General features: G+C 45.1%; 3 protein-coding genes across 4 annotated transcripts; 1 reads left to right on the forward strand and 2 right to left on the reverse strand.

The window, feature by feature from the left end:
- Nucleotides 1-387: 387 nt before the first annotated feature.
- LOC133889665 (adenine phosphoribosyltransferase 2-like) lies at nt 388-5,732 on the forward strand. Of its 2 annotated transcripts, none has more exons than XM_062330114.1 (7): nt 388-717; nt 825-935; nt 2,274-2,366; nt 2,794-2,943; nt 4,515-4,573; nt 5,102-5,183; nt 5,401-5,732. In XM_062330114.1, the coding sequence occupies exons 1-6, from the start codon at nt 540-542 to the stop codon at nt 5,156-5,158; spliced, it is 648 nt and encodes a 215-aa protein (XP_062186098.1). In that variant the 5' UTR covers nt 388-539; the 3' UTR covers nt 5,159-5,183; nt 5,401-5,732. The 2 variants fall into 2 exon arrangements, with proteins under 2 accessions (XP_062186098.1, XP_062186097.1); XM_062330113.1 differs by having other exon boundaries at nt 5,102-5,179.
- Nucleotides 5,733-6,466: 734 nt separating this feature from the next.
- LOC133889723 (uncharacterized) lies at nt 6,467-7,287 on the reverse strand. The gene has a single exon (XM_062330181.1). It carries the CDS (start codon nt 6,858-6,860, stop codon nt 6,504-6,506), a length of 357 nt encoding a protein of 118 aa, XP_062186165.1. The 5' UTR covers nt 6,861-7,287; the 3' UTR covers nt 6,467-6,503.
- Nucleotides 7,288-7,896: 609 nt separating this feature from the next.
- LOC133889196 (uncharacterized) lies at nt 7,897-8,919 on the reverse strand. The gene is made up of 2 exons (XM_062329674.1): nt 8,358-8,919; nt 7,897-8,263 (listed from the first exon to the last, which is right to left on the reverse strand). Exons 1-2 carry the CDS (start codon nt 8,766-8,768, stop codon nt 8,159-8,161), a joined length of 516 nt encoding a protein of 171 aa, XP_062185658.1. The 5' UTR covers nt 8,769-8,919; the 3' UTR covers nt 7,897-8,158.
- Between the last annotated feature and the right edge of the window lie 4,370 nt (nt 8,920-13,289).

Genomic DNA, 13,289 nt, shown 5'->3' on the forward strand with positions numbered 1-13,289 from the left:
GCAAACTATTTCTGGTAAAAGATGTCCCAGCCGGCTAGTAGCTGCTGTACTGGCCGTACGGGCCTAGCTGCTGGCAAAATCTGGCCTCAGATTTCGACGCACCGGCGGCGGCCACGCCAAGCTAGACGAAGTAGTAACTGCAGGAAAATCTCCTTCGCTGACACGGAGAGCAGAGAGAAACAAATTGAGAGGGAGTGAGCCAGTGAGGTGAGTGAAGCTGGACTTGCCGTCTCTCTGCACACACAGCAGACAGCACAGACCAAAGGTGGTCCCGGCAGCCGGTTTCCATGGATGATAAAGATAAAAAAAACTACCCCTCTCTTTCTCTCAAACACCTTGCTGCTACGGCCACCGCGCGTCTCTACCTAGTCTTCGCATCCTGTGTTTATTTATAGGCTCCCATTTTATTTATAGGCTCCCAGCTGCCGCTAAAAGCGATAGCTGGAGAAGAAGAAGCTGAGGAATCGAGGATCGAGCGAACGAGCGAGCAGGCAGGAGGGAAGAAGACTAAGAGCCAGTACTCTTGTGTTGGAGGAGTGATGATTAGCTCGTGTCGCATGGGGAAGCAGGAGAGCAACAACAACGGCGGCAACAACATGGAGGAGGACGCGCCGGCCGCGGCGACGGCGGCGAAGGAGAACGGCCGTGGTGCCGTGGACCCGCGCCTCCAGGGCATCTCGGATGCCATCCGCGTCGTCCCCCACTTCCCCAAGCCAGGTCCGCCCGCCCGTCTCAAACGTAGTCGTTCAATAGACTAAGCCCACGCCTGCCCGCGCGCGCGCACGAGCTTATTGTCCATTCTCGCTGCCGACGCACGCATGCAGGGATCATGTTCAACGACATCACGGAGCTGCTGCTGCGGCCGGGCGTGTTCAAGGACGCCGTGGACATGTTCGTCGAGCGCTACCGCGGCATGGGCATCGCGGCCGTCGCAGGTAAACTAATTCACCACCGGCCAGTCATCAATTCATCATCATGAGCGGCCGCGCACACGTCCACCGCACGCGCACGCGCACGCGCACGCGCACGCGCACGGCCGCACTCGAGACCGCGGCCCCTCCTGCAGTGCCGGCCTTTCGCCTCTCTTTCTTTAGTGCTCCTGCCTGCCGCCGCGCGCTCGGTGCTGGCGTAAGTTCCTACCGCTAGGGGGCGGCGCTGTGCGGTGGTGTTCTGAGATTCCGTAATATCTTTGGGGCAGATCTTCCGTGCTCCTTTTGTGCCCCCTCCCCCACCCCCCGGCTTTGTCTTTCGTTGTGAATCAGGTCATCACCACCACCTACAACAACTTTCTCTCTCTCTCTCTTTCTTCCTCCAATCTACGTGCTCCCGTTTGTTATTTTCAACAAATCAAAACTCCCAGAAACACTGCAACAGCGGCGGCGGCGGCGGTACAGCAGTTTGGTAGGAGTACTAGGTAAGTTCAATGTTGATGCCACACTACTACAAACATGTGTGTCGTCATCACTACTACCTGGTATTCTGGCCTTGGGCAATAAAGATGAGAAGCTAGCAATGATCGTCTGCTCGTGCGGGCGTGTGCTTTGGCTTACGGCCGCGCCGGGTTTTATTGCCGCGGTGGTCCAGCGGAATCCCTTGCACTCAATGCCCGGATCGGAGGGCATGTAGACGGCTGATGATTGGGGGGATGGATCGATCGATGGAGCTCTCTGAGCTCAGCTCAGCTCAGCTCCCATTGGTAGTGACAGTGCGAGTGGAACTCAGCTCGTGTGCCGGGGCGGGGACCGGTGCTGTGGGGTGGGTGGGGCGGGGTGCGGTGCGGCCGGTATCCTGATCGGACGGCTGCAGTCCTGCACATGCAGCGTCGGTTCGGCTTGTTCTCAAACGCAAGAGTGGTGGTCGTGCTCCCATGGGTTCAGCGCGGGGCTGCATGTGCACAGTGATATCCTGTTGTCCTGGCTGCAGAGTACAGCAATACTTCCGTTGGACTTTTGGTGTTCGCTCGAAGGATTAATTAGCTTCATTGCTTGTTCTGTGTCATGGCATTTCTTTGCCAGCATTATTTAGCTAGGACGACCTCACTTTGAGTTATTTTTGCACCCATTGCTTTGTTAGCATTGTATGCTACTTCTCGTTGTTTTTTTAGTTACAGCTAGCACCGGTTCACTGTGTTATAGTGCTATCGAGTTACTCTTTTGATCACGTGCATGACAGATGTTGAAGCTTCTTTTTTCATAGCCATAATCATGCTCAAGTCTAACTTCATGGACGTCTCTCTAACTGTGTTATTTGGTGAATTCTTCACATTTTGATAGGTATTGAAGCTAGAGGATTCATCTTTGGCCCAGCCATCGCGCTAGCCATCGGAGCAAAGTTCATACCGTTGCGTAAACCAAAGAAGCTCCCAGGTGATGTGATTAAATAAGTAAATACAGAACGAAATTAAGATATTAGGTCACTGCAAATGCGAAGAATGTACTCAGTAGGCATATTCACTTTTACGCAAGTTTGCTTACCAGAGTAGTGTTAACGGAGTTGAAGAGCTATTGCTTATTGAATATATTAGCCCATGAAAAAACTTAACGAGCCAACTTAAAAAAGAAGGCACCACGAATTATCATTGAAACAGTTATGGAATTAATGTGAAGTTGTAGATTTTATTTCACTGTGAAGTCTGATAATACCAGCATATGTTATGTACTATACAATCATACCACGGGCTTGTTCATATGCAGAACTGCCATCTCCAAAGGAAAATTATAGCTAGCTTCACTGTAGAGTGTGGTTTTGTTACAGTTTCAAGATGTGCTAATATCTGCTTTTACAACATTATAGGTGAGGTAATTTCTGAGGCTTATGTACTTGAGTATGGGACGGATTGTTTGGAGATGCATGTCGGAGCTATTGAACCGGGCGAGCATGTCGTAGTTGTTGATGATTTGGTTGCAACTGGTGGAACCCTTTCTGCTGCTATAAGACTTCTTGGTTTGTATCTTCTTACATGTTATGTTTTAATATGATATACATGGGAATGAAATCCATCAACGTTGCATTATTGCTCATTAAAAATAGTGCTCTAAATATGCAATGCAAGTGGCATCAAAAACAGAATTTGAATAGAAGTCGCAAATATCTTCGTTGTTGATGTTCGTCATCTGATACCAATATAATAGCAGCGCTCAAAATACTACAGTTGTGTTCATTTTTATTTGCTCTAACATACCTACACCAATGGAACTTTTCCCCGTTTGCTCCTTAGGTGCAATGTAAATATGCTACTCGTACATATGGTCTATGCCTTGCTGAGTTTGTGGAGTATATTAGTTTGGTATTACAACAAACCAACAGTGCATAGCAATTAAGCAATCTATGTCTTTTGGTCTGCATCAGCTACAAATTTATTTTTCGTTACAGTATCGGTTTCTAAAGAAGAAAATAATAGAGCTCTTTTGCGGTGGTTCATACTACCTGTAGGCAGGAGGTAGTATAAATTTAATTTGACCGTTCACGTGATTAGATATTTCTGTAATTACGACAATAATGTTAATATTTACCCACCATACCATTGAAGGGCACTGCAATCTTTTTTTATACCTAATCCCCAAATAATTGTTCAACCAAATAATCAGCATTCATGCCAGTCTAAACATTAAACCTATGAATTTGCACGATATAACTACCATACTATTTCTTTTTTCCTAAAAATACCCTTATACTACATATACTTCTCTCATATACTACGCATACTATCTCTAAATAATATGTAGTATTCTAATCAATCTAGACCATCCGATCTAAAAAATAGATAGCTCAAGTTCCTTTGAGACCACCGTAAAATTTTTCAAACAATAAAGTTCCAACATTTGAAACATATGATTTTCAAATTATGAGGAAAACCTGCAATCAATAAAAAAATCTTTTCACAAATAGTTTTCAGATCCCAGAATAAGAAACGTTAAAAAGAAAGAAGTAACAAGATAAAGATGATAAAGAAACCAAATTATAAGAAAAAGGACGACTGAAGTTATATGTTGCGTACCAATTCAGGGATTGTTGCGTAAAAATGGTGCATTGAGTCTCATGTGGTGCTCACAAGCATATCAACAACTTAGTGATGACATGTAGAGTGGAGGGGCATCATGTTCTTTTGACTATAATCGAAGTTTGTCCTTAAGCGGGACAAACTGTTTATTCATAGGACAAAATATCGTCTGAATGATACGTCCTATGGGGTAGCTAATTGCCTATAGGCATAGTTTTGATGAGACTGGGTGCACAATCTTGATTTTTGATGCAACAAGTTTGTGGATAAGAATTGAGCACTCATGTCTTACAGAGTCAACAATCAAGGACCGCCACTGGGTTTTAAGTTTTCAACTATCTTTCTTTTCCTTTTATTCCTTTTTCAAATTTCAAAATCTTGTTTACGCTATTGCATGCCATTGATCTTTACAATATTAAACCAGCGTCTGTTCTGGTGTTTACATACTGTATTCTTCGTTATATCATGAGTTAAGAAAAAGAAAGTGGCTTTTCGCTACTATTTGCATTTCCAGAACGTGCTGGAGCTGAGGTGGTTGAATGTGCATGCCTCATTGGGCTTCCCAAGTTTAAGGTATTATTTTTTCTTAAGATCTGCATATATATTCTTTACATGCACTTTACTACGCTAAATGAAATTGAGGAAGTATTCCATCTCTCTCTCTAAATGGACGAAACCTCTTATAGACCATGATAGGCGTTCAAGGCGAAGGTGAAACAAGTAAATTTTCTACTTATCCTCTTCCTACATGACTGAGGTTAAATGAATAAAAAAATATAAAAAGAGTTACATGCTGATAATGTTTCCTCTTTGACCAGTAAAATTAGGATAATTCTAAGTTTCTAACTCCAAACCGTCTGTAGGCTGTAACTTGCAACTTTCAGTGACAGATAGGTGTGTAGTCAAGGCTCCGTTCTTACAGGATGACAACAACAGCTTAGCTTATTTTACATCACACACGACAATATAGTTCTCCTATTGATCAGATGGCCATTGTCTGTTAACCCCAACAAAACCAGTGAATGAGCTGCACATTTTTTAAACTAGCATCTGCAGTACTATTTGATATCTCCTAACTGGGGTTGCAATTTTTATGCGCAGGATCTCTACAAGCTCAATGGCAAGCCAGTCTATATACTGGTGGAGTCCCGGAAATAGGATGCAGAAAGTAATGACCAGGCAGGTTCTGTTCTTTTATGGTTGAAATTTATCTCGGTGCTCCTTTTTTCTTTCCATTTTTGTTGATATTTCAGCGTATCATGCAACATAGACGCTAGGTTTGCAAGTTCGCAACTTCATGCTGTTTGCTTTTCACTTTTGCTAAAAGTGCACTTAGAAGTACTAGCAGCTCTATTCTTGTGGTAGTACTAATTCGGGCTGCTCCCTTGTGCCCTTTTCAGAAAAGCTCACAGTCACAGCTTCATTCCTTTGCAAGCGCTCAGTGGATGGGTATTTGCTAGCTCTGCAGCACACTGTTAAGGCTAGCTGCTATGCATCTGCATGGAGAGGGTAAGATCACTAAGATGGATGGAACTTAGGCTTCGTAGCACGTCTAGTTTCTTAGCAGCAAAGGCTCAGGAGAGTATGTAGTTCTTCCTGCTGGGAACATCAGTTTCAGCCAGAGAAGAAGAATCATCGCGTTGTGCCTGAACTTCATCGTGTTGTGCCTGAACTTCACCCTGTTTCTTTTCACATGTTGGTTCAATCTCTGGCGAAAAGCCAATGCCTTTTATGTAGTTTAATCAGCTCGTTTTCGCTACAGGCTGTTTAAGTCTAAGATGATCATAATGCCAGCGTAAAGGAGGACAGGCTGTTTGGTAAATAGCGGTCCTGCTACGTACCTTGCTCTCTTTTGGAGGACAAGAGAACTGCACTAGATTGTAGCTTCCAGCTTCCACGGAATATGCTAGCGCAGCAGTACAAGAGGACAAGAGAACTCATGGCTAGATCCCCATGAGTTCAGAGGTTAAGACTAAAATACTGGCGACGCATTAGATTATTGAAGCCGCTTGCATGCAAGTATGCAACTGTACTGTACTGGCATTAGGTAGGGGAGCTGGTGCTTTGGTCTAGGGTCCCTAGATAAGCGCGTGTTTGCTGTGCCTTTGTTTCCTCCTGGATCCCACAGCTAGTACTAGTTTATTGCTCATCTCGAACCCTCGAATTATCATCGGTGATGGTTTAGAGTCTCTCGATTTGCTTTCTCCTACTACAACGGCAACAGGACCTGTAATGAATCGAGGCTGTCCAGAACCCCAGAAGCTAGCACGGAGCACTGCATTCATCAAACTCACGTATAACCCATCAGGTGCATATGTTACATGCTCTGAAGCTTTGCTTAACGTATGGCTATACTACAGAATCAAATATTGACGACACAAAGTCATAAATCGTAAAATAGTTGGGCCAGGGTTGCAACAGATTTTCATCTCCCAATTTACAATGGTAATTTCAGTTAATGGAGCCAAAACACAGGGATCTCTCCTCTCGGTCCTTTCCTTGGTCACTTCTTTTGAGCGAGATCTTGCCACGACGCCAATCTTGGCACGCCGGCGGAGGGCAGGAACTGCTGCTCCGAAGCCGACCTCGACATGCCGCCGCCGCCGCCGACGGTGGTGTGATGCGCCAACCGCTGCTTTGACGCGGCCCTGCGCAAGTGGACGGAGCAGAGCGATCGGGAGCCCGGCGCGCCGGGGGGGCCGAACTGCTGGCACGAGGCCGGCCTCTGCATGCCGCCGCCGCCGCGGTGGAGCCGGCACCGAAAGGACCCCGGGTGCGTCGTGGGCGAGCATATGCATTGCCTCGCTGCGCCCGTCAGCGCCGTCTCCGCGCCCGGTGCGTCGGCGCCATTGGAAGCCATATTCTGTGCTGCCGTCTTGATCGAGGGCTCGCAAGTTGACCTAAGTTCTTCGGGGTTGAACTGCCGGTTTGTTTTGGTTACGGTGCACGATATATTTATAGACGCTGAATCGCTGATCCGATGCCGAGTAGAATACGGGTTTAAGATTGCTACTAAAACCGTGACGGATCGCTTGCAAACGGAAAAAAGGAAGGACCAAGAACATGGTTGCCTCAGTCTCCCATAGAAGAAAAGAGGGGTTGAGAAGGAGAAGTGGCTGCGAAGGCAAGGTCGATGGCGACAGCGGCGGCCGGTGCAGAAGGCGCGGGCGCGGCTGCTCTACTGACTCACCCTGAGGCCTGAACTGGGCCATCCACTACCACCTCTTCTACAGGAGGAGTTATGTAACTACACTGGGTCACTAACACACAGCCCACTAAAAATTATTTCACGTAATGGTGTAACTACCTCGTAGGATCTCCTTTCGGACAGGCTTCGAGCCCAACTGGTGTATGACCTGGATTTTATCCATGGCTCATCGGTGACGCGGAAGCCCGATACATTGTTCGATCTTCCATGGGCTCCCGGTGCACTAACATTCACAGGGAACTTTCGTCCATCTAAAGGGATTGGGATCGTCTACAAGACTACAACTACTGCAAAGAAGGCTGCTCAACAAGAGTTCTGAAATTGGGAGTAGTACTTCGTTCCAAGAAGAAAAACGAAACTGGGAGTAGAAATAAATTTGGCACCTCCAGATTGCAAAGAACTCACATTACCTTTCTTTTCCTCGGAAAAAATGTTAACATGCTATTAAACTGTTGTATGAATATGATCAGTAAGAATGAAATACGGAGTAACTGACTTCATCTTCGTGTTTGAATTTGCTCCGAGCTCTTAAGCTAGTGGCCTAGTGCTGCATCTTTGGGTGGTACTCCCGTTACCGGGGTGAAGCATGAGCCAAAATAATCTTGATGCTATTTATTATACATCTGATAACATACACAAATTTATATGATCGATATAAGTATATTTTTAGTAAAAATTTTCTTCACCTTGATACTAGTTCATCACTTAAGCTATATGTAGCTTCGCCCCTGCCGTTATAATTGAAAAACCAACATGATTGCCTTGGAAACCGAAGGAAAAGCGTCCCAAATTCCACTGTCCAGCAAGATCATTATATGGATACAACAAAGGAGCTGTTTCTTATTGCACAAGCTGGGCGTGCAACAGCGTCCAAATCAAATCTAAAGAATGCGACTGAACAAATCAAACAAGTATAAGCAAATCGTGAGCCCGATCGATTGATCGATCATTCACACCATGGGGAGGACCATCTGGAGCAGGGGAGCAGGCCGGGATCGCCGCTGCCGCGCCTTGAACTTCCGGATCGCCGCCTTCATCACCCTCCTCCACCCCTCCTGAACCACCCACCCAGCCAGCGGAAACCTCATGACTCAACGAAGATTCAGCAAAGCTCAATTAAGCTATGGATCAAATGCGAGTAGCAACTACCTTCGCGGGGGAAGGCGACGGCGCGCGCGGCGAGAAGTCGAGCTTGGTCCTGCCCGTCTCGTGGAGGTCGAGGAACGACCCGTCCCGCCGCAGCCTCCGGCGCCGCCGCCTCGACCTCCCGCCAGCTCCGGCGGAGTCCTTGAGCCAGCAGCCGCCGGCCCTCGCCTTGCGCTTCGGGTTGGCGATGAGGAAGTCGGCCGAGGAGGCCGGCATCGGGGACGCGCGGGGGAGCTTGCTGAGCGGTGACCAGATGCCGCTCTGGGAGTAGTCGAAGTCGAAGGCGGAGGGGTCCGGGAACTTGCCGAGCAGGTCCCGCGACATGGACTGCTCCAGGTACTCCACTGTCACCACGCGCTCCACCACCACCACTGCCGCCGCGCCGCCGGTGTTCGTCTCGGCCGCGCTGCTCATGCTGATGGCTTGATGCTTGGAGATGTCTCGTGCTCTCGGGGTTTGGGTGGTGTGGAAGCAGAGGAATGGAAGGATGGAGCCGAGCGTGGTGTTGGAAGGGAAAATAGAAAGCAGTTCGCTGCGAAGGTAACCGTTGGGATCGCTTGGCGGGCACTTGACCGTTGGCATCTGGATCCTGGGGTGTCCCTACCCCTGACGTGTGGGTCCTTGTTTGCAGAGAGGGAACCAAAACCGTCCTTCTCAGAGCTTGGCAAGTGGGCCACGTGCCCTGCTGGCGTAGATACAAGTACACCATGTTAATATCGTGTGCTTGTCAGCTTGCGCCTAAAAAACACACCTCATGAAAAACTTATTTTTGAAAGTTGCTTTCTCGATGATATTGGTGAATAAGATAAAATTTACATCAATTATTTTGGATTATCAACACTACAGTCAGTAAGTATCGCTACTGAAGACCGAGGTGATTAATTGGTGAATAAGGTAAAATTGATGATTATTACAGACTAAAAACGTTTCTAGCTTCAATAAGTTCCAAGTTTCTCCGCAGCCCTAAACCTCCTTAGGGGCATATGAATTTTTCTAATTCCTATAAGGACGGTATTTCTCATGCATTATGTGAAACTTTGGTATTCCAAATAGAGCGTAAACTTCGAACCATCTCAAGGAAATCCTATTTTTCTCTCACGGTTTTACAAATTGGTATCATCGAATAATGAAAAAAATATGAAAATACCATCACAAAAGAGCTCGAGTTGAAGAATATCATCGCAAAGGTATGGTGTTAGAAAATGAGAACACAAAGGAGAATTGTGTTGTTGATGACGAGTGATTGATAGAATTATTGATTTAGAGCTTTCAGTTTGCATATCATATTTCAATTATGTTTTATTATGTTTATGGCTAATCGAGAGTGAAAATAAAGGATGGCGGAGAGACATATTTCTTGGCTCATGATGTATAGGTGTATGGATACGACATGGCAGTCAACAGCAAGGCGGTAAAGGACAAGTGGAGGCTTGGTGCTGACAGACCGTGCGAGGCTGGGTGGAGTTATGGACGATCCACATCGCTCACATGGAGGATGTAAGAAAATATGGTGGAAAGAAAAGGTGTTGAAGATGGCGTTGACTAAGTCAAAGCAGAAAGGTGATGGCAAGTCAAGAGGCAGTCCGGTAGCAGGAGTACAAAGACATCAAATATCATGACGGAGGTTGGACACGTGTCGATATCGAGGAGTCATGTTTGGAGGAGCATGTTGGTTTCTCCTCAAAACCGGAGACGGAGTCAGAGGATATATGGCATCATCACGAAGCTTGCGTGGAGACAAAGCAGGGTTGTGAAAATGCCGAGTCCATTCAATAGGCACCAAAAGAGTTGGACCATTTTGCCTTTTGGGGATAATGTCTATGTATTAGTCTTTAGGTGCATTTTGAGAATTATCCAATTGCCTATATATATGGCAGAGGTCTGGTGCAGACTAATCTCTCCGGGACCTATTTTCATTTGAATATTTCTTAGGCTTGGTTAGAGTTTTAAAGAGAAGTTAGGGTTCATAGCTCTAAACTTAATCTCATCAAAAGCGGGAGGATGAAGGGCAGCTTTTAAACCATGTATCTATGAATCTTACTATGTTCTTATTTCAATTCATCAGTTGTTTAGCAAATTTATGATGATGTTGATCTCCCCCTTTTAATCTCTTGTTCTTGAAGATTTGGTTGATTTTTCATTCTTCATTTTTGGCAGAGATTTCGAGCGATTTTGTTGGGGGCAAAATGTTGCTAAGACATGTGTGAGAACATCTACAGTGATTTCAAACGATTTCCTCACACGAACACCTTTCAGTTGTTTTTCTCTAAAATTTTCCCATCTGTGTAATTTTGGTTAAATCCACGAATTCGGGGGTGAATTCTTGATCTCTTTGAGATCTTTTGGATAAAGATTTACTATGTACGTGAGAAGCTTTGGCTAAAATTTTCACTGGGTTTGGATCATGTTTGGTTATTTTTTAGTTTAGATTTTAAGTTCTGAGATGCTGTTTTTCAGTTCTGCTATTAGTTCGAAACTTCCAGCTCATATCCTGAATATCTGTGAACTTTTTTGAACTTTCTTGTAGGTTGTAGAATTGGTCGGGTACTGTTTATCTGGTTGGAATCACTGTTTATCAGTATTTAGTTAGAATTATTGTTCATCACTACTGATCAGAGTTACTGTTGATCTGGTCAGAATCACTGGTCATCAGTACTGGGTATAGTTATTATTTATTAGTACTGGTCGGAGCTACTGTTCGCCAGCAATGGTCAAAGTTACTATTCACCAGTACTGGTCGGATGTACTATTCATCAGTACTGGTCAGAGAACTTACGTTGTTCGCCATGAGTGCACTTTCGTGTTGTTTCTGTTGTGCATGGTGTTGCGCTTAGTTATGATTCATTCTTGAGGTGCGGTGGGTTCGAATTGGACTATGCTTCATTCTTATTGAATAATTTTTAAAGGCTCACGTTCACCCCCCTCTAGTCGTTGTTCTGGTCTTTCGATTGGTATCAGAGCTTAATATTACGTTTAGTACTGGTCGAAGAACTTTCGTTGTTCGCTGTGAGCGCACTTTCATGTTTTTTCTGCTGTGCATGGTGTTGCGCTTAGTTATGATTTGTTCCTGAGGTGTGTTGGGTTTGAATTGGATATAGGTCTTATTCTTGTCGAAGAATTTTTAAAGGCTCCTATTCAACCCCCCCCCCCCCTAATCGTCATTCCGGTCCTTCAATTGGTATCAGATCCTGGTCTTGTCACCACACCTTTATCGGCTTTGCGATCCAAGAAGGCGACAATGGAACGAGGAAGCAAGTTCCGTATTTCGATGGTTCTGATTATGCCTAATGGAAAACTCGCATGAGATCCTACCTTGAAAGCCAAGGGTCTGCAATGTGGAGCATAATTCAGAGCGCTCAAGTTGTGGTTCTCGATGTTCATATTAGCCAAGCTCAAGTTGATGAGTTTGAAGCTAATAGCAAGGCGAGAAACATTCTCTTCTCTAGTTTGAGTCATCCTGAGTTTGACCGTGTCTCTGATCTTACTACTGCTTATGCTATTTGGACACGATTGCAAAACTTCCATGACGAAACTACACAGGTCAAGGCTAGGTTGTTCGACACATACCGAAGAGAGTATGAGAACTTTAAACAATTACCTAGTGAGTGTATAGAGTCCATGTTTAGAAGGTTTCAGGGGATCATGAACAAGATGAGAGCGAACGGTAGACTTCCCTATGATGATCATGAGAGAGCTATAAAATTGCTTTATAGTCTAGGTTGCAAGGTTTGGCAGGTAAAAGTCGCTGCTATCATTGAGTCCCCCAACTATGAGACTCTCATTGTGGATGAGTTGTATAGCAATGTTTGATCAATCGAGATTGACAATGAGACTATAGCCAAATATGAGAATCTGTCAAACTCTCAGATTATAGCCTTGGTTTCGGGAGATGGCCAGTCAAGTTACAATTCTGATTTTGCTAACATCTCACAGTTTGGTTTTGCTTTATCATCTCTAGTTTCTGTCACAAAAGAACAAGTGGATGCTCTTGGAGATGAGGAGCTAGCGATGATCACGAAGAAGTTCAACCGCTTCTATGACAACAGAAGGAACATAATGAGAGGCAACTCTAAGGAACAGAAGGAGAGGCAACTCTAAGGATTGCTTCGAGTGCGACGATCCGAACCACTTCATCACCGACTGCCCCAAGAAGAAGAAGAAGGTCGAGGCTAACAAGCCCAAGTACAAAAATAAGAAGTACTTCGATCGTGAGGCTTTAAAAAAGGACTTCCGCAAGAACTTCAAAGCGAAGGAACGCACCTCCCTTAGCGACTTCGATGTCGACTCCAGCGATGATGATTCCTCAAGCTCAAGTGAGGACGAGGACAAGAAGAAGAAGATCATCGATAACCTCAACGGCTTGTGCTACATTGCCGACGACAACAGTGACGCCAAGCTTGACTCGAAGGTACAACTTCCTGCCGATGAGCTCTGTATGAAAGTAGATAAACTAGAAGATGCTTTAGTAGCTCAAGATCACAATCTCAAGTTAGTTGTGAGTGAGCTTAGAGAATACATGAAGAAATTTGAAAATGCTACCATGGAACTTGAATTGCTAAAATATGCTCCCACAGTTGTAGATGAGACAAAATGTGATACTTATGGTGTTTACATGATTCAAATGTCTGATCTACAAACTAGGATGCCTCTATGGTAGATGAACTTGAGAAAACTAAGTTTGTTTTAGAAGAATTTAAATCTAGGCCTATTTTGCTAGGAGCTTGCAAAAATTACACAATCTTGAAATCTCGGCTTTCTGATAACTGTGCTAAGCTTAAGGATTTTGAGAAGAAATTTGCTAATGCTACTAGCTCTAAGGCTGCTATTTCTGCTTGTGATACATGTGCTTCTTTGTTAAATGAATTGCATATTTGTCAAGCTGTAATGCTTATATTAGAAGATGGGAACAAGCTGCATAGGTCTATGTTGAGTTAG

The sequence above is a fragment of the Phragmites australis genome, chromosome 13, assembly GCF_958298935.1.
Source record: "Phragmites australis chromosome 13, lpPhrAust1.1, whole genome shotgun sequence".
NCBI lineage: Eukaryota > Viridiplantae > Streptophyta > Magnoliopsida > Poales > Poaceae > Phragmites > Phragmites australis.

Bases quoted from the DNA above. Each gene is read 5' to 3' on its own strand.
- LOC133889665 (XM_062330114.1), top strand. From the start codon at position 540: ATGATTAGCTCGTGTCGCATGGGGAAGCAGGAGAGCAACAACAACGGC. The intron at 718-824 runs GTCCGCCCGCCC...GCACGCATGCAG, and splicing joins CCCCCACTTCCCCAAGCCAG to GGATCATGTTCAACGACATC. The intron at 936-2,273 runs GTAAACTAATTC...ACATTTTGATAG, and splicing joins GGGCATCGCGGCCGTCGCAG to GTATTGAAGCTAGAGGATTC.
- LOC133889196 (XM_062329674.1), bottom strand. From the start codon at position 8,768: ATGAGCAGCGCGGCCGAGACGAACACCGGCGGCGCGGCGGCAGTGGTG. The intron at 8,264-8,357 runs GTAGTTGCTACT...TGGGTGGTTCAG, and splicing joins CGTCGCCTTCCCCCGCGAAG to GAGGGGTGGAGGAGGGTGAT.
- LOC133889723 (XM_062330181.1), bottom strand. From the start codon at position 6,860: ATGGCTTCCAATGGCGCCGACGCACCGGGCGCGGAGACGGCGCTGACG.